The 23,248-nt window shown below is 37.5% G+C and overlaps 2 protein-coding genes across 10 annotated transcripts in view; both read left to right on the top strand.

Annotated features, from left to right (window-relative positions):
* Window positions 1-23,248, top strand: part of LOC135199408 (uncharacterized) — a 309,751-nt gene that overhangs the window by 251,140 nt on the left and 35,363 nt on the right. For 7 of the 9 annotated variants that reach the window (XM_064227412.1, XM_064227413.1, XM_064227417.1 and 4 more), the window contains 6 exons: window positions 2,612-2,682; window positions 4,793-4,890; window positions 5,394-5,527; window positions 10,211-10,432; window positions 11,797-12,483; window positions 18,981-19,454. In XM_064227412.1, the coding sequence (XP_064083482.1) occupies window positions 2,612-2,682; window positions 4,793-4,890; window positions 5,394-5,527; window positions 10,211-10,432; window positions 11,797-12,483; window positions 18,981-19,454 (1,686 nt within the window). Of the gene's footprint in view, window positions 1-2,611; window positions 2,683-4,792; window positions 4,891-5,393; window positions 5,528-10,210; window positions 10,433-11,796; window positions 12,484-18,980; window positions 19,455-22,283; window positions 22,299-23,248 lie in introns of all 9 variants that reach the window. The other 2 variants (XM_064227419.1, XM_064227420.1) reach the window with 2 other exon arrangements.
* Window positions 16,657-17,341, top strand: LOC135198934 (uncharacterized). The gene has a single exon (XM_064226852.1). The coding sequence runs from the start codon at window positions 16,724-16,726 to the stop codon at window positions 17,339-17,341; it is 618 nt and encodes a 205-aa protein (XP_064082922.1). The 5' UTR covers window positions 16,657-16,723.

A 23,248-nucleotide genomic window follows, 5' to 3' on the forward strand; every position in this document is an offset into this window, starting at 1 on the left:
ATTTTATTTAAACTCAGTAGATATTTATGAACTTGAATAAATATATTATTTAAACTCGGTAGATATTGGTAAACTTGAATTAACATATTAAAAGTCAGCAGATACTGGTAAACTAGAGACACCTTTCTATTGAAACTCAGTAAGCATGTATAGAATAAAGTTAATATTTTATTCAAACTCAGTAGCACAAGATATGACAAAACTTGAAAGTCGTCGTAGATTTCATCTCAGTGGATATGAACAAACCTCAAAGTCATTTTGATTCAGAGCTTCATCAAACATTGAGAAACTCGTGACACGGGATTTTGAAGCCATGAAAGTCCCTGTGAGCATCAGCCAATAGAATCGAGGATTCTCAAGCCATTGTCCAATAGAATCAAGCTATTCATGGGGGGCAAACATGAGCTGAATAATGAAAGAGATTCTGTCATTTATTATTTATTATTCAGAATATGCAGCAGAAGTCTTGGACGGTGACCTTGCATACTTACGCAGTGCATTGATCCCCAGAGGGAGCCAGAGGTGCCTGGGTGTGACTCGTAGGAGTGGTTTTTCTATGCTTTCTGTTTTTGTACATGTTGTGGGTTATTCTTTAGTTAGAATGCTGTTGTTATTTGTTATTGTAGTTTGTTGTTTCATCATGTTGGTTTACAAGCATAGGTAAGCTAACGTCCACACTCTTGCGCTGAAATGAAAGACACAAATTAAAAAGTTTCTGATTGGAAGGTGAGAAAATCTTCGTGGAATTCAAAATTATTTCTAGTTGTTGAATTGTTAATTCTTTGCTAATTTTGTTATTTATTATTATTATTTTTTTTTTCATAAGTTCTTATTGTACAAGCATAGCTAAGCTAACTTATACACAGTTGAATGAAATGAAAATAAAAAAAAAGTCAGTAATTGGGAGTTGTATAAGTCATCAGCGAATTTAAACTAATTTTGAGATATTATATTGTTGAATTATGATTATCACCAAACAACTCAGAGTTTGCACATGGACGAACACACACACACAGTTTGTAGACCACTATAGCCAGTTGTAGCAGAGGTTATACATATACATTCGTTACACCACCAGGTTAGGTTAAGTATATGCATTTAAATCACGTTGCCAAGCATATCTATCTCATTTCTCATATCCTCCGGGACTGGGCAAGTTAAAGACCTCAGGGGTGCCCATCCTGGACTACTGCAGCCTGTTATAAGAAGAGGTTATGATCATATGTTTTTCTACGTGACGTGGTTAAGTTAGGCATTGGGCATATGTATTGATATCACACGGTGAAGTATTTCTCATTTATTTCTCCTCCTCACAAGGTTCTGGGCAAGGTTAGGGTACCAGGGGGCTATACCCACCCATCCCATTAACCAGCACAGCGAAAAAAAAATACATTCCAAAGAACACAGAATCAGTTATATTGGAATGTTACGCTGCATGACGTTTGCGGCTTTTTATTTCCTCGACAATTCCCGCCAAGACGTTCCCCCATTCCTCGAGTTCTTTTCCCAGGGTCTCTCTCTCTCTCTCTCTCTCTCTCTCTCCAAGGGAGGAAGGAAAGTGGAAATATGTTTTATTAGTCATAAAATTAGCTGTCTGGCTGCAGAGAGAGAGAGAGAGAGAGAGAGAGAGAGAGAGAGAGAGAGAGAGAGAGAGAGAGAGTGATTCATTCCATTGGAGGCTACAACAGAACACCTCACAGCCTCCCTAATGGACAGAGAAAGTTAGAAAGAGAGAGACACGTGAGCACACACACACACACACACACACAGAATGTTAAATATTTAAAACATTCTGCGTTCATTTTTTTTCGTGGCTCGTTCAAACGACCGAAAGTGAAAACGGCTTTCCGCTTCGTGACCCTAAAGTCAAAGACAGGTCGCGAGAACCTCCTTTTTGGAAGGACGTATTAACAGCGGTAGCTCTCTCTCTCTCTCTTTCTAGATTTAGAGAGAGAGAGAGAGAGAGAGAGAGAGAACATTATATATGTATCACCCATAAGCCATTGTCTCCCGAGAGGCGTGACAATCAGAGCCATCTAGTGATTAGATACACATCTTTCATTCATTCTGCTTGCACCTGTTTCCTTTCTTGGTATAGATCTCTCTCTCTCTCTCTCTCTCTCTCTCTCTCTCTCTCGCTCTCTCCTCTCTATTTATATAATATAATAATATAGATATATATATATATATAATCTATATATATATATATGTATATATATATATATATATATATATATATATATATATATATATATATATCTACCCAGATATCGACCAAGGCAATTGGAAGACTAACTTACCTAATGTTTCAGAGAACTTATAATATATACTGTAACGTCTGTTTTGTCGGAGCTGACGGTAACTATCAGCAGTTGACATCACTGAAACTAACCCTGATTGGCCGAACTCAAACTATTAACCAATCGGAGGTTACAATTCAAATACATCGACCAATCAGTAGCAAGGTAGAACCCTCTGTGGATAATTACCATCAGCTCCAAGAAAAATGCTGGCTAAGGTCAGTGTTTTATTATTGTTAATATGTTAGAAGATGATGTTTAGGAGTTTTTATGGTCAGTTTTAAATATTATTATTTATTTATTTATTTCAGGCAACATCAGAACTTCGTTCCTAAAAGGCTCCGATTTTAATGTGACGTGGCACCTAGGTTATCCACATAAGGTGAGTTGCCAACCGATGTTTTCGTTCCTGTAATTTTGCAGGAAAAAAAAAAGTAATCTTAAAGAATATTCGTTATAATTATATCAAAACTAAAGATGTTCTGCAAATGTATTTTATATTTAACGAAGTTATTTCTTAGTCTTGTTTTTATAATTTTAAAGTTTCAATAAGCAAGTAGTAATTGACCTTTGTTTGTGTTATATTTCTCATATTTAATTCCTAAGCTGAAGAAATTTGTTTATCAGTTTCAGTGCTTGGAAAATATTCGTCATTGGTGTAATTAAGTATTTGGTTTAACTTAATGACACTCGTATGCTTATATATATAATTTACTTATAATTTATAAATGTATTATATATTTAACTACATATATCATACAAACATACATACATACTCACACACACACACACACAGCACACACACACACACACACACACATATATATATATATATATATATATATATATATATATATATATATATATATATATATATATATATATATATCAGCAATAGAATAATAGATATGAAAGCGAGGGGCTGAATGAAGGGCATCTTTATTATTTGCGACTAGTTCCGGAGAGTTCCATTCCTCCATAATGGAATATAAGTTACATTTGAAAATCAGTGAAATAATAAAGCAGAAATAGAAATAATCATCACAAGAAACAATAACCTAAACGGGCAGCAAATTCTGAAAACAGAGATAAAAATACTGAATGTATGTTGCCAAAAAGAGTAGAAAAAAAAGTCTCAAAACAATCCGATTCGACAGACCTTTCATTATTACAGAAAGATGGTTTGTTTCTTAATTAGGGTATGTAGAGACTCGACCACTCCGAGCTCCATTTCGTTGGTTCTGCAAGTAAAGACTGAAAAGGAATCTAAATTTATATTGTTTGTTTGTATGGTGTTTTGACGTTGCATGGAACCAGTGGTTATTCAGCAACGGGACCAACGGCTTTACGTGACTTCCGAACCTCGTCGAGAGTGAACTTCTATCACCAGAATTACACATCTCTAACCACTCAGTGGAATGCTCGAGAATCGAACTTGTGGCCACCGAGGTGGCAGGCCAAGACCATACCGATCTCGCCACTGAGGCGCTTCTAAATTTATAGGATGGTCATATTCTTAGATTTTCCGATGTAGTACTCATCAATGACACTTGTATTTATACACAGTAGATGACTGCAGCTCAGTTGGTGTCATATCCTTGAACCTGAAGGATTTTTGCAATGTACATTTTGGCTTCAATACCACTCGAATGTTCATTTGCTGGTAGAGTTCATGCAATAGTTTGGTTAACCATTTCTTGACATTAAAGGAACCTATTCCCAACGAAAGCGATGGGAAAGTACATAACTGCTATGTTGACAGTTTGACTTGTAGGTTTTGGAAGTAGTCCATTTTTGAAGTTCCTTTCCTATACATGTATTCGATACTAATAAAGATGCTCTTCATTCAAGCCCTGGTTTTAATAATCATTTATATATATATATATATATATATATATATATATATATATCATTATTACAATGTTAAAGAGAATTAATATAGTCTCCTAACACTACCTGTATTACTGTATATATATAATATATATATATATATACATATCGAGCTACAAATATCCTGTAATATCTAATTCGCTCTACCTCGGAATTAATATATTTTCATATATATTTAACCGAGGGGAATTTATTAAGCGATAATAGAATTTGGCGGCCGACGGGCACGAACCATCGACCTCTCAATTCCAGGAGGTAGAGCGAATTAGATATTAAAGGACATTTGTAGCTCGATATATGTATATGAATCACGGTAATGTGATATATATATATATATATATATATATATATATATATATATATATATATATATATATATATATATATATATCATCACAATGATAAAGATAATTAATATAGTCTCCTAACCCTACCTGTGTTGCTGTTTCTATGCCAGACCAAACTTGCTTAATTAAGCACAAACATATATATTGAAGCTCACACTTCCTCTAAGAAAAACAGCGAAACACACAAATCCTTCTGTTTATTTATCCTTTGTGTTGACGAAATATGTTACTATTTTTCTTTCTTTATTTACAAAGGGCGGTTTCCGCATCGAGTTGATGGACGCCCAAGAACGCCCGCTGGCAGACCTCACGCCCGTCACTGCTTCCTCTAAGTTTTTGGCCGATGACCCCACGTAAGTGAGAGAGAGAGAGAGAGTCTCATAACTACAGGAAAAGAGAGAGACACTACTTTTGATTTGCAGTGTTTTTGAAGACTGTGCTAGTGAGATAGATAGGACATTTTGCTGCTACAGAGAGAGAGAGAGAGAGAGAGAGAGAGAGAGAGAGAGAGAGAGAGAGAGAGTCTCATAACTGCAGGCAGAGAGAGGGATATAATACATACATTGTAATGGTTTCTGAAAAAATGTGTGTGAGAGAGAGAGAGAGAGAGAGAGAGAGAGAGAGAGAGAGAGAGAGAGAGAGAGACTCATAACTGCAGGTAGAGACAGAGAGAGGGATATATAATATACATTTTAATGGTTTCTGAAAAAATGTGTGTGAGAGAGAGAGAGAGTCATAAGTGCAGGTAGAGAGAGGGATATATAATATACATTATTTTAACCGTTTCTGGAAAAATGAGAGAGAGAGAGAGCACATTGAACAACCCTACGTCTAACTAACGTCTGCAACCCCACAGAGCGCAGAGTTTCCGGGTGACCCTGCCCAAAGACGTCGAGTGTGAGGGCTGCACCATCAGGTTGCTCCGTCAGGCTTCCGAGTGGGGCCCAAAGTACCTGTTCTGGTCCTGCGCCGACGTCGACATTGTGCCCAGTGAGTGTCGACGGGTCTGAACGTTTTTTTTTTTCGTAGTTTTTCGTGTGTTTGTACTTACTTTTTTCTGTAGGTCTTCCATAGATTTATCTTTTACATCTTGTGTAGATTTTCGTAAGTTTTCCGTAGTTTTTCGTTCGTTCCGTTGTGGGTACGTAGATTTTTTTTTTCTGGTCTTGTGTCTATATTGTGGCTAGTGAGTGTCATTGAGGGTTGCTTCTCAAATGTGATTTTCCCGTCTTTTTTTGGTAGTTTCCGTAGTTCTGTTTATCAGAGTGTTTCGTACTGTTAGTTTTTTCTGTAGATTTCCTTATTCTCTTTAGTTTTTTTCAGCAGGTTTCTACTGTAGTTTTTTCTGTAAATTTTCCTTAGTTCTCTTTAGTTTTTTCAGCAGGTTTCTACTGTAGTTTTTTCTGTAGATTTTCCTTAGTTTTCTTTAGTTTTTCTCAGCAGGTTTCTACTGTAGTTTTTCTGTAGGAAAATTTTTTTACTTAGTTTCTTTAGTTTTTCTCAGCAGTTTTCTACTGTAGGTTTTTCGTAGATTTCCCTTTAAAGGTTCTTTTTAGTTTTTTCAGCCAGGTTTCTACTGTTTTTTTTATTTTTCTGTAGATTTTCCCCTTAGTTTCTTTAGTTTTCTTTTTTTTCAGCAGGTTCTACTGTAGTTTGTTATGTAGGATTTTCCTTAGTTTTCTTTAGTTTTTTAAGCAAGGTTTTTACTGTAGTTTTTTTCGGTAGATTTTTCCTTAGTTCTCTAGTTTTTTTCAGCAGGTTTCTTTTTTTTTACTGTAGTTTTTTTCTGGTAGGATTTTTCTTCAGTTCTCTTTAGTTTGTTTTCATGCAGATTTTTTTCATTAGTTGAAATTTTTCCCTTTAGTTTTTAAGCAGGTTCTACTGTTTAGTTTTTTGCTGTTAGATTTTCCTTAGGTTTCTTTAGTTTTTCTCAGCAGGTTTCTACTGTCGTTTTTTCTGTAGATTTATCCCCTAGTTTTCCTTTAGTTTTTTTTTTCCAGAGGTTTTACTGTAGTTTCTTTCTGTAGTTTTTCTGTAGATTTTCCTTAGTTCTCTTTAGTTTTTTTCAGCAGGTTTCTATTGTAGTTTTTTTCTGTAGATTTTCTTTAGTTCTCTTTAGTTTTTTTTCAGCAGATTTTCCTTAGTTGTCTTTAGTTTTTTTAAGCAGGTTTCTACTGTAGTTTTTTCTGTAGATTTTCCTTAGTTTTCTTTAGTTTTCTTAGCAGGTTTCTACTGTAGTTTTTTCTGTAGATTATCCTTAGTTTTCTTTAGTTTTTTTCAGCAGGTTTCTACTGTAGTTTTTTCTGTAGATTTTCCTTAGTTGTCTTTAGTTTTTTCAGCAGGTTTCTACTGTAGATTTTTCTGTAGATTTTCCTTAGTTTTCTTTAGTTTTTTTCAGCAGGTTTCTACTGTAGTTTTTTCTGTAGATTTTCCTTAGTTGTCTTTAGTTTTTTCAGCAGGTTTCTACTGTAGTTTTTTCTGTAGATTTTCCTTAGTTGTCTTTTAGCTTTTTACAGGTTTCTCGTAGTTTTTTTCTGGATTTTCCTTGTTTTCTTTAGTTTTCTTCGCAGGTTTCTACTGTAGTTTTTTCTATAGATTTTCCTTAGGTTTTCTTTTTCTTTGAGTTTTAAGCAGGGTCTTTCTTACTGTGGTTTTTTCTGTAGATTTTAGATTTCCCATTTTGAGATTTTCCTTTAGTTTTTTTTTAGCAGGTTTCCTACACTGTAGTTTGTTTCTGGTAGATTTTCCATTTAGTTTTTTCTTTAGTTTTTTTTTAAGCAGGGGTTTGGGTTTTCTACTTTGTAGTTTTTTCTGTTTAAAGAATTTTTCCTTTAGTTTTCTTTAGTTTTTTTTAGCAGGTTGGTTTATACTGTAGTTTTTTCTCTGTAGATTTTCCTTAGTTTTCTTTAGTTTCTTCTGAAGGTTTCTTCGTAGTTTTTTCTGTAAGATTTTACCCCAGTCCTTTAGTTTTTTTCTTCAGCAGGTTTCTTGGTACTGCCTAGTTTTTTTTCTTTAGTTTTTTTAGTTTTCATTATTGTTTTCTTTAAGTTTTTTTTAGCAGGTTTCTACTGTAGTTTTTTTCTGCCGATTTTCCTTAGTTTTCTTTAGTTTTTTTAGCAGGTTTCTACTGTAGTTTTTTCTGTAGATTTTTCCTTAGTTATTTTCTTAGTTTCTTCAGCAGCTTTATACTGTAGTTTTTTCTGTAGTTTTCCTTAGTTTTCTTTAGTTTTTTTTTGCAGGTTTCTACTGTAGGTTTTTCTGTAGATTTTCCTTAGTTTTCTTTAGTTTTCTTCGCGGTTATACTGTAGTTTTTTCTGAGATTTCCTAGTTTTCTTGAGTTTTTTTAAGCAGGTTTCTACTCGTAGTTTTCTGTAGATTTTCCGTAGTTTTCCTTTAGTTTTGTAGAGTTTTACTGTAGTTTTTCTGTAGATTTTCCATAGTTTCTTAGTTTTTTAGCAGGTTTCTACTGTAGTTTTTTCTCTAGATTTGCCTTAGTTTTCTTTAGTTTTTTTAGCAGGTTTCTACTGTAGTTTTTTTCTGCCGATTTTCCTTAGTTTTCTTTAGTTTTTCAGCAGGTTCACTGTAGTTTTTTCTATAGATTTTCCTTAGTTTTCTTTAGTTTTTAAGCAGGTTTCTACTGTGGTTTTTTCTGTAGATTTTCCTTAGTTTTCTTTAGTTTTTTTACAGGTTTCTACTGTAGTTTTTTCTGTAGATTTTCCTTAGTTTTCTTTAGTTTTTTTTAGCAGGTTTCTACTGTAGTTTTTTCTGTAGATTTCCTTAGTTTTCTTTAGTTTTTTTTAGCAGGTTTCTACTGTAGTTTTTCTGTAGATCTTTCCTGAGTTTTCCTTTAGTTTTCTTCAGCAGGTTTCTAAGTAGTTTTTTTCTGTAGGATTTTCAGTAGCTTTTCTTTAGTTTTTTTAGCAGGTTTCTACTGTGGTTTTTTCTGTAGATTTTCCTTAGTTTTCTTTAGTTTTTCCAGCAGGTTTCTACTGTAGTTTTTTTCTGTAGATTTTCCTTAGTTTTTCTTTAGTTTTTTTTAGCAGGTTTCTACTGTAGTTTTTTCTGTAGATTTTCCTTAGTTTTCTTTAGTTTTCTTCAGCAGGTTTCTACTGTAGTTTTTTCTGTAGATTTTCCTTAGTTTTCTTTAGTTTTTTTAGCAGGTTTCTACTGTAGTTTTTTCTGTAGAGTTGCCTTAGTTTCTTAGTTTTTTTAGCAGGTTTCTACGTAGTTTTTTCTGTAGATTTTCCTTAGTTTATTTAGGTTTTTTTTGTTTTAGCAGGTTTACTTTTACTGTTTAGTTTTCTTTGTTTTTAGATTGTCCTTAGGTTTTCTTTTAGCTTTCATTCTGCAGGTTTTTTCTTACTGTAGTTTTTTCTGTAGATTTTCCTTAGTTTTCTTTAGTTTTCTTCAGCAGGTTTCTACTGTAGTTTTTTCTGTAGATTTTCCTTAGTTTTCTTTAGTTTTTTTTAGCAGGTTTCTACTGTAGTTTTTTCTGTAGATTTTCCTTAGTTTTCTTTAGTTTTCTTCTGCAGGTTTCTACTGTAGTTTTTTCTGTAGATTTTCCTTAGTTTCTAGTTTTCTTTTTTCAGCAGGTTTCTACTGTAGTTTTTTCTGTAGATTTTCCTTAGTTTTCTTTAGTTTTTTTCAGCAGGTTTCTACTGTAGTTTTTTTCTGTAGATTTTCCTTAGTTTTTTTCTTTAGGTTTTCTAGCAGGGTTCTACTGTAGTTTTTTTTCTGTAGATTTTTCTCTTAGTTTTCGTTTAGTTTTTTCTTTTTTTAGCCAGGTTTTCTACTGTAGTTTTTCTGTAGATTTTCCTTAGTTTTCTTTAGTTTTTTTAGCAGGTTTCTACTGTTAGGTTTTTTCTGTAGATTTTCCTTGAGTTTTCTTTAGTTTTCTTTGTTTTTTTTAGCAGGTTTGGGCTACTGAGTTTTTTCGTAGATGTAGTTTTTTTCTTTAGTAGCAGTTTTACTGTAGTTTTTTCTGTAGATTTTCCTTAGTTTTCTTTAGTTTTTTTCAGCAGGTTTCTACTGTAGTTTTTTCTGTAGATTTTCCTTAGTTTTCTTTAGTTTTTTTCAGCAGGTTTCTACTGTAGTTTTTTTCTGCCGATTTTCCTTAGTTTTCATAGTTTTTTTTTAGTTTCCGTAGTTTCCATGGAATTCCTTATTTTTCCATAGTTTCCCATTTGTTTCCCATATTTCCTTAGTAATTTTTACTTACTTTTCTGTATTGTTCCCATAGTTTTCCATAGTATTCCTTAGTTTTCTCTTGATTCCATAATTTTTTAGTAGTTTTGCCATAGTTTACCATGGTTTTCTGTAGTCTAGTCTGCCCATAGTCAAAGTATACCTTCGTTGAACCTTATATTTGCAGCTCATGGAAGACTCGAGCGTTTATCTTGTTCAATGCACGAAAAACTTGCCTTTTCCCTAGTTTTCTATAGTTTTTTTCTATGGTTTTATATAGTTTTTCCATAGTTTACCTTTGTCTACATGGTCATAACAAAAATATACACTAGCTTAACCTCATATTTGTAGGTTATTGAAGAACTGCATGTTTTATTTTGCTCGATCCAATAAAATATTGATTTTTCATAGATTTCTGTAGTCTAGTGTTTTCGTAATCAAAACAGAAGCGAGCTAAATCTCAACATTAAAGTCTGACCTGCTCCCCAGGGAACAACTACCGCGAAGACTGCAGCGGCAATGGCCGGTTTATGGTCTCACGCTGTCGGTGTGATAAGCGATTCTACGGAGACAGGTGCCAGTACGAGAACGAGTGTGAGGATGACCAGGATTGCGGCTACTTCGGGAAGTGCATTGACATAGAAGCCACCACCTACCCAAAGAAGCAGTGCTACTGCAAGCAGGGCCGATTTGGATCGAAGTGCTCCAAAGGTTTGTGGGGAGGCGGGACTTTGTTACTGCTGAACTTGGCAACACTTTTTGTTACTACTGTACTTGAATGGATTGATGTGTTTTTCAAAAAACTGGCTGACTGAGTTTTGGAATAATCTGTGATGTTGTTGACATAGTTAATATACTGAAGTATGGTTAGGAGGCAACACTTTTTATTACTGCTGTACTGGGAAGAGTTGATATGTGTTTTTAAAAAAATTACCTGACTGAAAAGCTTTTCAGTTATTTTCTACATATCATGTATTTATGTATTTTGGAATAAAGTATAACACTGTAAATATATTCGGGAATAATTTATTGGCTGTAATAAGCATCAAGTGGCCAACTTCATTACAATTCTGTGTCCCAGTTGTTCCTAGTTTGATGAACTGACGTTGGCCATCTTTTCCCAATTTTGAGAAAATGAGCTTCCAATATTTTTATTTTACTCTGAGCGTCCAATCAGCTCATCTTTTGAGGACATTTAGTGTGAAAATGTGACGACACAGACAGCTGGTATTTTGACATGTAGATGGGTGGAAAACTCAAAAACTTAGAAAAAAATTGGTTTCGCCAATTCGGCAAAATAATGACGAATTATCATTGTTTCATGTCATCTCTGTCCAGAAATTGTACTGGGACTATTTTCTTTGAGAATTTACAACATTTTTCAAATCCTTTTTGTCAGGGAAGTGCCTTTATTCAATCTGTGAGACTCGAATAAATTAAGTCTTAGGTGTGTAATACAAAATATAATTTTATGTACATTTTTTTTATAAATGCTATATAATTTAATATTAAATAGCATTTATTCGGCTTGTGTTGTTAAATAAGTCCTGTTTGTACGTAATGTAAGATTTTGGATTTGGAATGTTTTAGTAATATTTAAGAAATATGTAGAGTACATACGTTCATCATGTATAGCACAATATAGAATCCATTCGTATTTTACCATGGATATAAATTTGATGCCATGTAATTTATATGAATCTAATTAACAAGTCATTCACTCTACTGTATTTTCTAGGTAATATTTAGGGTAAAGCGGGAATTTTCTTTTAAGAATACTATATTACTGTAGGTGACAATGGTTGTTTTTCCTTCATTATGTCAAGATGAATACAGTATCCACATTATTGCTTACATTGTGCAATTTGCATACACGAATATCCATAGAATTGCTTATATTATGCCGTCTTGGTTACATGAATATCGTCAATTTTCAGTTAGAAACCTTGCATATACGAATATCTATGGAATTGCTTACATAACGCTATCTTGTGTACACGAACATCGTTCATTTTCACTGTTGGTAATCTTGCATACACAAATGTCCTTCACTCTCCCGCTTTCACTCTCCCCAGTGTCACTGGTCACGAAACAGGACGTGGTCAACCTGAGCCTGTACTCCAAGAGAGAGCTGAGCGACAAGCTGACCCTCCACTGGAGGATCCTGAGGAAAGAAGGAGAGATCGAAGTGGTGATGGTCAACAAGGGCTCATCCTACGTTGCCCTGGGGTGGCGGCCCGGAGGCGCCAACAAGACCTGCAAGGAGTTCCCCTACATCCCGGCACCGCCCGGCTACAAACCTCCGGCGAAGGTGCCTTCTGCGGCAGCCGAGGCTGAGCCAGAAGCTGAGGCCGAGCCAGAAGCTGAGGCCGAGCCAAACGCTTCAGCTCCGGAACCGGAAGCTGAGGCCGAGCCCGAAGCTGAGGCCGAGCCTGAAGCTGAGGCCGAGCCAGAAGCAGAGGCCGAACCAGAGGCTGAGGCGGAGCCAGAAGCAGAGGCTGAACCAGAAGCTGGTGGCAAATCGGAGACTGGAGCCAAGCCGAAACCGAAAGCTGAACCTGAGGGAGGAGCTAAAGCCGACGGAAAGTCGACAAGCGATAGGGAAGCAAAATCCGATCAGGATGCAGCAGCAGCATCGGCAGAACCAGAAGCAGAGCCCGAGGCTGAGCCCAAAGTGGAATCGGAGGCGGAGCCCAAAGCGGAACCCACGCCGGACGGGGAGACAGCGACCGGAGAGGAGGCCAAGCGACCGAGCCTAGCAGGTACAGTCCTTGTATTTGTTACTTCAACACAGACCTTTTTGTGGTACTTATGGTTGTGGGTTGTATCGTAAAGGTCGTTCGTTAGTCGTTCCAGTAAGAAAGAATACCCCAGCACCTGATTCTTTTTTGTATTGTGCAATTGACTGCTAGATTATTTGGTGGTGGTTTAATTTTGACCCAGTAATGACCTTACATCATCATTGTTTCCATACTCCATAGTGAAAATAGAATGTAATGACTAGTTGTGCACTTATTAATCATTTTTCATGGTGGCGGTTTTAATATTTCAGGTACAAAGTAACACTTGATTTATGCCTCAACAAAAACCGTAATAATTCTTTGTTTTACAGCTGCTCAGCAATGCATTACATTTCTTCCCATAATAATGGACTTTACATTACAGTGACACCATCTGTCACTGTACCATCATCATCATCATCATCTAAAGCAGAAATATCCCAGACTGGTGCAACTGTGGGGAGTATACCCAGTGTTTCGCGCAGTACGGAAATCCTACCAACCTTAGGATTTCCCACGTCCAATACAGCTTTTGATGTTTTGGGCACAAATGTATTGTCATTACCTGTTAAAAACACATCCAATGTAGATGTAGGTTATTCTAATAATCCCAGTTCACAGTCCAGTAATAACAGTCCATCAACCTTAGCACCTGGCTCCTTTGTATCCTCTAATCCCCTCAAATCACCAGGAGGTACTTTCAGTTCAGAGGGTTCTTCGGCTACAGGTGGTACGATGATCGCTTCTACTGGAAGTACCTTCTCTGTAAAAAATCAAAATGGAAACATAGGTGATTTATCTACCTATAACCCCAGTAACCAATCTTCTGTTAAATCTACAGATGCACCCCTTAGCTATTCACAAACTTTCGTGAAACCGGTCTCACCATCTCCGGAGACTGACATTAAAACTGGAGAAAGCTCTCTTACCTTTAATGCTGATTACCCAACATCAGAAATTGGCAGGTCTGATATAAAATTTCCTTCTATGACTTCTAGTATTAAGCCAACTGTTGTAGAAAGTTCTATACCAAGCACTTCAGGAAAGTTTCCAGGGTCACAATTTAATGAAATACCTATGTCATCCAACACTCCTACCCCAAAAACAGAAGTCCCTAATAGAAATTCTAATCAACCAAAAGAGTCTTCTCCATATATTGTCACAAGCACGCAATATCCAATGCAAGCTTCTGGTGTAACACCTACTCTTGGAGAAAATTCCCAGACTAAGGAGATATATTTTCCTAATTCTGGAGCAGATCCCTTGGGGGTTACACCTGTACGCATGACAGAGATTCCTAATTCACGGGTATCAAGTGAAGTCAATAGAATTACTTCCAGAACAGCTGATGATGAGACTAATTCCCAAATCACCAACCAGTCTTACCCAGGATCCACCTCTTCCTTCTCACAAGACTCAACCAGAGCACAGAATCCTGTATCAGATCCTTCCACTGTGACAACAGCCACTCCTAAAAATCCCTATATCACTCTAAAGGATGCCACCACAACAATACCTTTCTCACCCTCTGGAGAAATTTCCCAGATTCCTGCGGTAGATATTGTCAGGGCACCATCAGCTAATGAGACAGTGAAAAGCACTATGGGAGCTGGTAAAACAACATCAACTGTCAGTAATCAAAGTTCAACTGGAACTGGCTCAACTATCAGTGGTCAAGTTACAACTGGAGCTGGAATGACATCCAGTGGTCAAGCTTCAACAGGAACTGGATCAACTGTCAGTTCTCAAGCTCCAACTGTAACTGGAATGACATCCAGTGGTCAAGCTTCAACAGGAACTGGATCAACTGTCAGTTCTCAAGCTTCAACAGGAGCTGGAATGACATCCAGTGGTCAAGCTTCAACAGGAACTGGATCAACTGTCAGTTCTCAAGCTCCAACTGGAACTGGAATGACATCCAGTGGCAAGCTCAACAGGAATGATCAACAGTCAGTTCTCAAGCTCAACGGAACTGGAATGACACCAAGGTCAGCTTCAACAGGAACTGGATCAACTGTCAGTTCTCAAGCTCCAACTGGAACTGGAATGACATCCAGTGGTCAAGCTTCAACAGGATCTGGATCAACTGTCAGTTCTCAAGCTACAACTGGAACTGGAATGACATCCAGTGGTCAAGCTTCAACAGGATCTGGATCAACTGTCAGTTCTCAAGCTTCAACCTGGAAACTGGAATGGACAAATCCAGTGGTTCAAGGCTTCAAACCAGGAATTCTGGATCCAAAAACTGTCAAGTTCTCAAGCTTCCAACGGGAAAACTGGAAATGGAAATTCCAACGTGGGCAAGGCTTCAAAAAAGGAACCGGGAATCAACTGGACAAGTTCTCAAAGCTCCAAAAGGAAATGGGAATGGGCCAAAGGCAAGTTCTCAAGGCTTCCAACTGGAAATGGAATGGACATCCGTGGTTCAAGCCTTTCAAACAGGAAGGGAATCAACTGTCAAAGTCCTCAAGCGGTCCAAAATGCGAACGGGAAATGGACCAATTCCAAAGTTGGTTCAAAAGGCTTTTTTCTTCTCTTTTTTTTTTTTCAACAAAGGAACTGGAATTCAACTGGTCAAGTTCTTCAAGGAACCTCCAATGGAAACTTGGAATGGACAAAACCAGTGGTTCAAGCCTTCAATCAGGAAAAACTGGATCAACTGTCAAGTTCTCAAGCTTCAACCGGAAACTGGAAATGGAACACCAAGCCTTCAAGCTTCAACAAGGAACTGGAATTCCAACTGTCCAGGTTCTTTTCAAGGCTCCAACTGGAACGGGAATGGACCAATCACGTGGCAAGCCTTCAATGGCAGGAAATGGAATTCAACTGGTCCAGTTCTCAAGCTTCCAACTGGAACTTGAATGACAATTCCAAAGTGGTCAAGCTTCAAAAGGATCTGGAATTCAAACGGTTCCAGGTTCTTCAAAAGGCTTCAAACTGGCAACTTGGGAATGACATCCAAAGTCGTTCTCAAGCTTTAACAACTGGAACTGAAATGGAACATCAAGTGGTCAAGCTTCAAACCAGGAATTCTGGATCAAATTGTCAGTTCTCAAGATTCAACGGAACGGAATGACATCCAGTGGTTCAAGCTTCAGGACTGAAACAACTGTCAGTCTCAGCTCAAATGGAACTGGAAGACAAATTCAGGTGGTCATGTCAATTCAGGAACGGATCAACTGTCAGTTCTCAAGCTCCAACTGGAACTGGAATGCATCCACTCAAGCTTCAACAGGAAACTGGATCAACTGTCTCAAGCTTCAATGGAATGGAATGACATCCAGTGGTCAAGCTTCACAGGAATGGACAACTGTCAGCTCAAGCTCCAACGGAACTGGAAATGACTCCAGTGGTCAAGTTCACAGGAACTGGATCAACGTCAGTTCTCAAGCTTCAACTGGAACGGAATGACATCCGTTTCAAGCTTCAACAGGAACTGGATCAACTGTCATTCTCAAGCTTCCAACTGGAACAAAGACAAATCCAGTTCAAGCTTCACAGGATGATCAACTGTCAGTTCTCAAGCTCCAAATTGGAACTGGAATACTCCATTGGTCAAGCTTCAACAGGATAGGATCAAGTCGTTCTCAAGCTTCAACTGGAACTGGAATGACAATTCAAGTGCGTTCTCAAGCTTCAACAGGAACTGGATCAACTGTCAGTTCTCAAGCTTCAACAGGAATGGATCAACTGCAACTAGGATTCAACTGACAGTCAGTCAACACGGACTGGATCAACTCAGTTTCTCAAGCTTCAACAGGAAACTGGATCACTGTCAAGTTCTCAAGCTTCTAACTTGGAACTGGATCAACTGCCAGTAATCAACTTGGAATGGACAATCGTGTCAAGGCTCAACAAATTAACGGAAAGGCAAACTGTCAGTTCTCAAGTCAACTGGGAACTGGATCAACTGGTCAAGTCTCAAGCTTAACTGGAACTGGATCAAACTGTCAGTTCTCAAGCTTCAACTGGAACGATCAATGTCAGTTCTCAGTTCCAACTGGAACTGGAAGACATCAGTGGTCAGCTTCAACAGGAAAACGGATCAAACTGTCAGTTCTCAAGCTTCAACTGGAACTGGATCAACTGTCAGTTCTCAAGCGCCAACTGGAACTGGATGACATCAAGGGTCAGCTTCAACAGGAACTGGATCAACTGTCAGTTCTGAAGCTTCAACTGGAACTGGATCAACTGTCAGTTCTCAAGCTCAACTGGAACTGGAATGACATCCAGTGGTCAAGCTTCAACAGGAACTGGATCAACTGTCAGTTCTCAAGCTTCAACAGGAACTGGATCAACTGTCAGTTCTCAAGCTTCAACTGGAACTGGAATGACATCCAGTGGTCAAGCTTCAACAGGAACTGGATCAACTGTCAGTTCTCAAGCTCCAACTGGAACTGGAATGACATCCAGTGGTCAAGCTTCAACAGGAACTGGATCAACTGTCAGTTCTCAAGCTTCAACAGGAACTGGAATGACATCCAGTGGTCAAGCTTCATCAGGAACTGGATCAACTGTCAGTTCTCAAGCTTCAACAGGAACTGGAATGACATCCAGTGGTCAAGCTTCAACAGGAACTGGATCAACTGTCAGTTCTCAAGCTTCAACAGGAACTGGATCAACTGTCAGTTCTCAAGCTTCAACAGGAACTGGATCAACTGTCAGTTCTCAAGCTTCAACAGGAACTGGAATGACATCCAGTGGTCAAGCTTCTACAGGAACTGGATCAAATGTCAGTTCTCAAGCTCCAACTGGAACTGGAATGACATCCAGTGGTCAACCTTCAACTGGAACTGGAATCAAACTGTCCAGTTCTCAAGCTCCAACAGGAAAGGAATGACAGTCCAGTGGTCAAGACGTTCAAACAGGGAATGGATGTCAACTGTCAGTTCTCAAGCTCCAACTGGAACTGAAATGAAAGACATCCAGTGGTCAAGCTTCAAACAGGAACTGGGATCAACTTGTCCAGTTCTCAAGCTCCAACTGGACACTGGCAATGACATCCAGTGGTTCAAGCTTCAACAAGGAACTGGATTCAAACTGTCAGGTTCTCAAGCTCCAACTGGAACTGGAAGGACATCCAGTGGTCAAGCTTCAACCAGGAAACTGGATCAACTGTCAGTTCTTCAACGCTTCAACTGGAAACTGGGATCAACTGTTCAGTTCTCAAGCGCCAACTGGAAAACTGGAATGACATCCAGTTGGGCAAGCTTCAACCAGGAACTGGATCAACTGACAGTTCTCAAGCTTCAGTAGGCAACTAGGATCCAACTGTCAGTTCTCAAGCTCCCAACTGGAAACTGGAATGGACATCCAGTGGTCAAGCTTCAACAGGAACTTGGATCAACTGGTCAGTTCTCAAAGCTTTCAACTGGAACTGGAATGACATCCAGTGGTCAACCTTCATCAAGGGGAAACTGGATCAACTGTTCAGTCTTTCAAGCTCCCAACTGGAAACTGGAATGGACATCCAGTAGGTCAAGCGTTCAACAGGAATTGGATTCAACTGTCAGATTCTCAAGCTTCCCAACTGGAGTTGGGAACGACTGCCAGTGGTCAAGGCTTCAACAGGAGCTGGATCAACTGTCAAGTTATCAAGCTACCAACTGGAAAAACTGGAATGACATCCAGTGGTTCAAGCTTCAACAAAGGAACTGGATCAACTGTCAGTTCTCAAGCTTCAACTGGAACTGGCAATGACCCATCCAAGTGGTCAATCTTCAACAGGAGCTGGATCAAACTGTCAGTTCTCAAAGCGCAACCTGGGAGTTGGAACAGACTTGCAGTGGTCAAGCTTCAACAGGAGCTGGATCAACTGGTCAGATTCTCAAGCTTCAAACTGGAGGTTGAAACGAACGGACGCCACTGGTCAAGCTTTGCAAGCCGGAGCTGGATCAACTGTCAGTTCTCAAGCTCCAACTGGAGTTGGAACGACTGCCCAGTGTCATTTCTCAAGAACTGGAATTCAACTGCAGGTTCAACTTCAAAATGGAGTGGAACAACTGCCAGTTTTCAAGCTTTCCAACTTGGAGTTGTGGAAGCAGGAGCTGGATCAACTGTCAGTTCTCAAGCTCCAACTGGAGTTGGAACGACTGCCAGTGGTCAAGCTTCAACCGGAGCTGGATCAACTGTCAGTTCTCAAGCTCCAACTGGAGCTGGAATGGCATCCAGTGGTCAATCTCCAACTGGAACTGGAGCAACAGGCTCTACCCAAGTGAACCCAGATCCAGCCTCTGCCTTCTCGCCGAAAACGGCTGAGACAGAGGATTCCGAATCCACTCCTTCTGCGTCAATGGAATCCACTTCTAAAAGACCTTCCACACCATTAAAACCTACCACTGCATTACCTCTGTCACCCCCTGCAGAAACTATTACTCCCTCTCCTCCCTACCAAACCCCCACTGACGTAAATGTTGTTAGTACACCATTGCTTCCAGTAACTGAGGCACCGCCAGTTAGTTTAGACACGTCAATTCCAGGCACTATCTCCACCAGCACCACCACTGCTAAGTCCTCTGTAACCACTACCACTGCTACCAGTACTACCACCAAACCTGCGACCACTCCCATTGTGACAACTTCCACTTCGGCTGCAACAGCTTCCACAGCGACCAGTGCAAAGCCGACAACTGCTACAAACCCTTCCACGACGACCACTACTGCAGCCACGATGACCTCTAGCAAGGCTCCATCTACAGTAACCAGTACAGCTACTTCAACTAATGCTCCATCTACAGCAACTAGTACAACATCTACTACAACACGTACAACCACTTCTACGGCCACTACAACAGCAGCAACTAGCACTACGGCAACTAAAGCCGCTACTACAGCTACAACAATTGCAGCTACAACTCCCACCACTAGAACCACAACCTCTGCTACAACCACTTCTACAGCTACCACTACAACAGCAGAGGAAACCACTACAGCTTCTCGCAGAAGGAAGATAAGTGAGTCCCATGGCGTTGGCGGCTTGGATTCCTCGAGAATTATTTTCCGTAGATATTTTTTTTTCCTTTTCGGTTTGAGAATTTTTGAAAAACACGAGCTTGTATTTTTATTTCGTTTTTTGTCATTTTCTGCACCAACTGAGTGACTTGTAATGGACACCTTTGCTGTTTTAATTTGGTTTTCTGAATTTATTTTTTGTTTGGTCTTGCATAAGGAGACGTGAGTGGTTGTTTCCCATTCAGACTTGTAGCCTGTCTTATTATTACTATTATTCAGAAGATGAACCCTATCCATATGGAACAAGCACACCACAGGGGCCATTGACTTGAAGCTTCCAAAGAATATTAAGGTATTCATTTGAAAGAAGTAACAGGAAGTAAAAGGAAATACAGAAAATAAAGAGATCAATTACTAGAAAAGAAAAAATATATCAACACAACAATAAATAAGTAAATGAAAATATAAGTCAATGAATAAAACACAAGTTATTAAAGCTCCCCCAGAGATTGAACTGTATATAGTATATAAGTCTTTCCCATCACATTATAAAATTCAGTTGAATTTCCCAATTTTTGGGCAGAATTTCATCTCTGGTGATTATGTCTACCAATCATTATAATTTATTTTCTTTTGGCACAGTCATTTGTACTCCCCAAGTTTATCCTTTTTAGATACTGTATATATATATATATATATAGATATATATATATATATATATATTATATATATATATATATATATATATATATATATACAGTTATATATATATATATACCGTATATATTCTTTAACAGAAGGTTAATGAATATAAAGTCTTTGAATCTAGTACCCACTAGACCCCCATTATGGGAAAGAGAAATTGCTGAATATGTAATTCAAAGACAAGACAGTTGTAAACAGAAATGTTTCTTAAGAATCTTTGGTTCCTGGCAATGAAATCATGAATACTCGTATGTCAGCAGACTTCATGGTAGGATTTGAAAAATCCTACGCATAACATTTGGAAGTCCTAAACTCTTTGGTAATGAGACTTGCAATCCTGTACTTATAATTTAGAAGACCTAAACTATGATAATAAGACTTGCCAAATCCTACACTTATCATTTGAAAGTCCTAAACTCAATGATAATAGGACTTGCAATCCTTTGCATTTCTTTTGGACGTCCTAAACCTTCTGACATACCAATCCTTTGTGGTGTTCACTTTCAGAAGACCAATTTTTTTCATTTTTACTTTCCTCTGCATTTCTTTATTATCATTTCATCTTTCGCTTTTGAATTTTAAGTTGTTTTTAGTTAGCCTTTGCCGACAGTATGCCGACTGTTTGCTTGGTCTTGCTTTTTAGAAGCAATTAGCAAATTTGCTTACTGCAGATGTGATCATTTTGTTTAATATTTTTAATATTTTATCTGTGTTGACTGATTTCATATTTTTGGATGGGTTCATGTATACTACAATTTCTTTTGCACCCTTAATAACTCTTCATTTGACACAATTATTCATGTTACACTTTAATGAGGTGCCATGTTAACCTGTACTATACAGTACAGCACCACATGGATACTGTGTGAATTGAAAGGAGAAATGGATACAAAAATTGCTGTAATTATTCTTATGTAAATTTTTAGCTGAGGGTAATACAATAATTAACACCTTAATAAAAATAATATATACTAATTATGTATGAGGTCAGTATTTTTGTCAGTTTTAACAACAGCAGTTTAATCTTTCTCACAAAAAGTATTAGAATATATTAGTAAAATTTGGAGCCGATTTCATTTGCAATGATAAGTCTAGTTGATTTTTTAAGCTTAACATGAACTGATATACCTTAATAGCTTACGTTGCAGTTCCTTAGTTCAGCTTGTTATATGCTTTCATTAAGAGTAGCATACAGTTTCCTTTTTATTTCCTATGCCATAGGCTAGACTAGTCTAGAAACAGTTCTCTACTGTAGAGTTACAGAGCATCGCCCAGAGCAGTACCAGCATGGTGCATGTAAGCGAGTCTTAGAGAGAGTGATTACCTGTTATGTGAACTGATTTCCCTTATTTTATTTAATATTGCCATGTGCTTGAGTGCCTTTATAATGATTTGCATAATGCGCTCTTTTGAAATTGTGCATGTGGCTGCGTATAAAATGTGATTGTGCTTGTTTACTGATTCATTAGTTACGTGACTTTAAAATTTCTCAGTGTGCAGTTATGTCTTGCGATGTATATTTTTCATGGTTATGAACTCGCGGATTTTCCTGCGTAACGTATATCCGCATTAATCATGGAAAATTTGCCTATTCACAGAATTTTTCATAGAGAAATATTCACTAATGACTGTATTTTCACAATTTCGTGACTAATTGCATTTTTTATTATAAAACTATTAAAATAGTTGGTTATAAGCATTTGTAGGGGTCTTTGGTGTTTGAACTATTGAAATAATGAAGTTATAAGCATTTTTAGAGGGGTGTCAAGTATTTGCGGATTTTAGCGATTTGCGATTGGATGTGGTACCAACACCCAATGAATCCTGGGGTTCCACTGTACATATATACACCAGCGCCTCATAGCTTCAGTATACAAAAGGTTGTTCACTTACAAAATAGGACTGCATGTAAAATACTGTATAGTTTATGTCGTACATTATCTCAACATCTTGTAACAAAGTGCAAAAAACCTAGCCAGTAATTGCAGGCACATTTTATACGCAGACTATTGTTTTCCAGTACCTAATGTTTTCCCTCATGTTTTGCCATTTTCCAGTAGTTTATTAATTATTTTCATTTCATATTCCTCATCTCCCTCTCTCCTCCTACCAATCTACCTCTCCAGGTGATGCCTTGGCAGGTAGGTGCCTTATCATTGCATGTTTTTTGTTTTTTTGCCTAATTTTTGCATATCACAATTAACATTTGTAATGACTAGCACTTTGCCAGATTTTTTAAGTCTTGTTTTTTGTTAAAATTTATAGTTTATAGTCATCTTCAACATACACATATTTCACATTCAAGCTAAAAACTTTTTTTTTTAATAATTGTCTGTTACAGTACAGCCACAAGGAGGGTAAATAAATTGAGATAAATAAATTGAGAATACAGTATTGATTTCTGCTGTAGCTACTGTAAAAAAACTATCAACGTACTTTAGAGTACTGTACTTGTTAATGCTGTATAATGGAATCACTAAAGTGAAGTATTTGTACATGTATAGTACTTTTTGTCATTTTTCCAGAGGCCCTGCTGACTTCATGAATAAACTGCATTTTTTGTAAATCTTCATTCTTAATTGAATACATAGCTGTAAAACTGTACAAAAATAACACAAAGTAGAATGTATATATCACTTGTATTTTTAGCTGCAAAATGGCTGAATATCATTCTTGCAATTCTTTGATGTCACTCAATCATTTCCATGACAGTTACATTAGTATTGACGCTTCGGAGTTGTAAACATGTACATATACTACTTACTAACTTCACAAGGAAACGACACTTTTTTAAAACTATTATTTCACTTTGTATAAAACTCATTCATTCCTGGAAAAATTTATTTTAAAATATAAAGATAATTACGACAGTTGTGAATATTATTGTTTCAGATACATATCACTGACACTCATCTGCTCGAGTCAAATGTCAAATTATTATTGAATCACAAGTTTACTTTTGTCTGAAAATTTGCAGTCAAATTTATCTTCCACTCATCTTCACTTTACGGATTAAATCATACCATGCTGAGTGACCAATAAAAAATAAATGAATTGATAAATCAGTGACATTTAATATTGCAGACATTAG

This window comes from Macrobrachium nipponense, chromosome 25 (assembly GCF_015104395.2).
Source record: "Macrobrachium nipponense isolate FS-2020 chromosome 25, ASM1510439v2, whole genome shotgun sequence".
Lineage (NCBI taxonomy): Eukaryota > Metazoa > Arthropoda > Malacostraca > Decapoda > Palaemonidae > Macrobrachium > Macrobrachium nipponense.

Bases quoted from the DNA above. Each gene is read 5' to 3' on its own strand.
- LOC135198934 (XM_064226852.1), top strand. From the start codon at position 16,724: ATGACATCCAGTGGTCAAGCTTCAACAGGAACTGGATCAACTGTCAGT.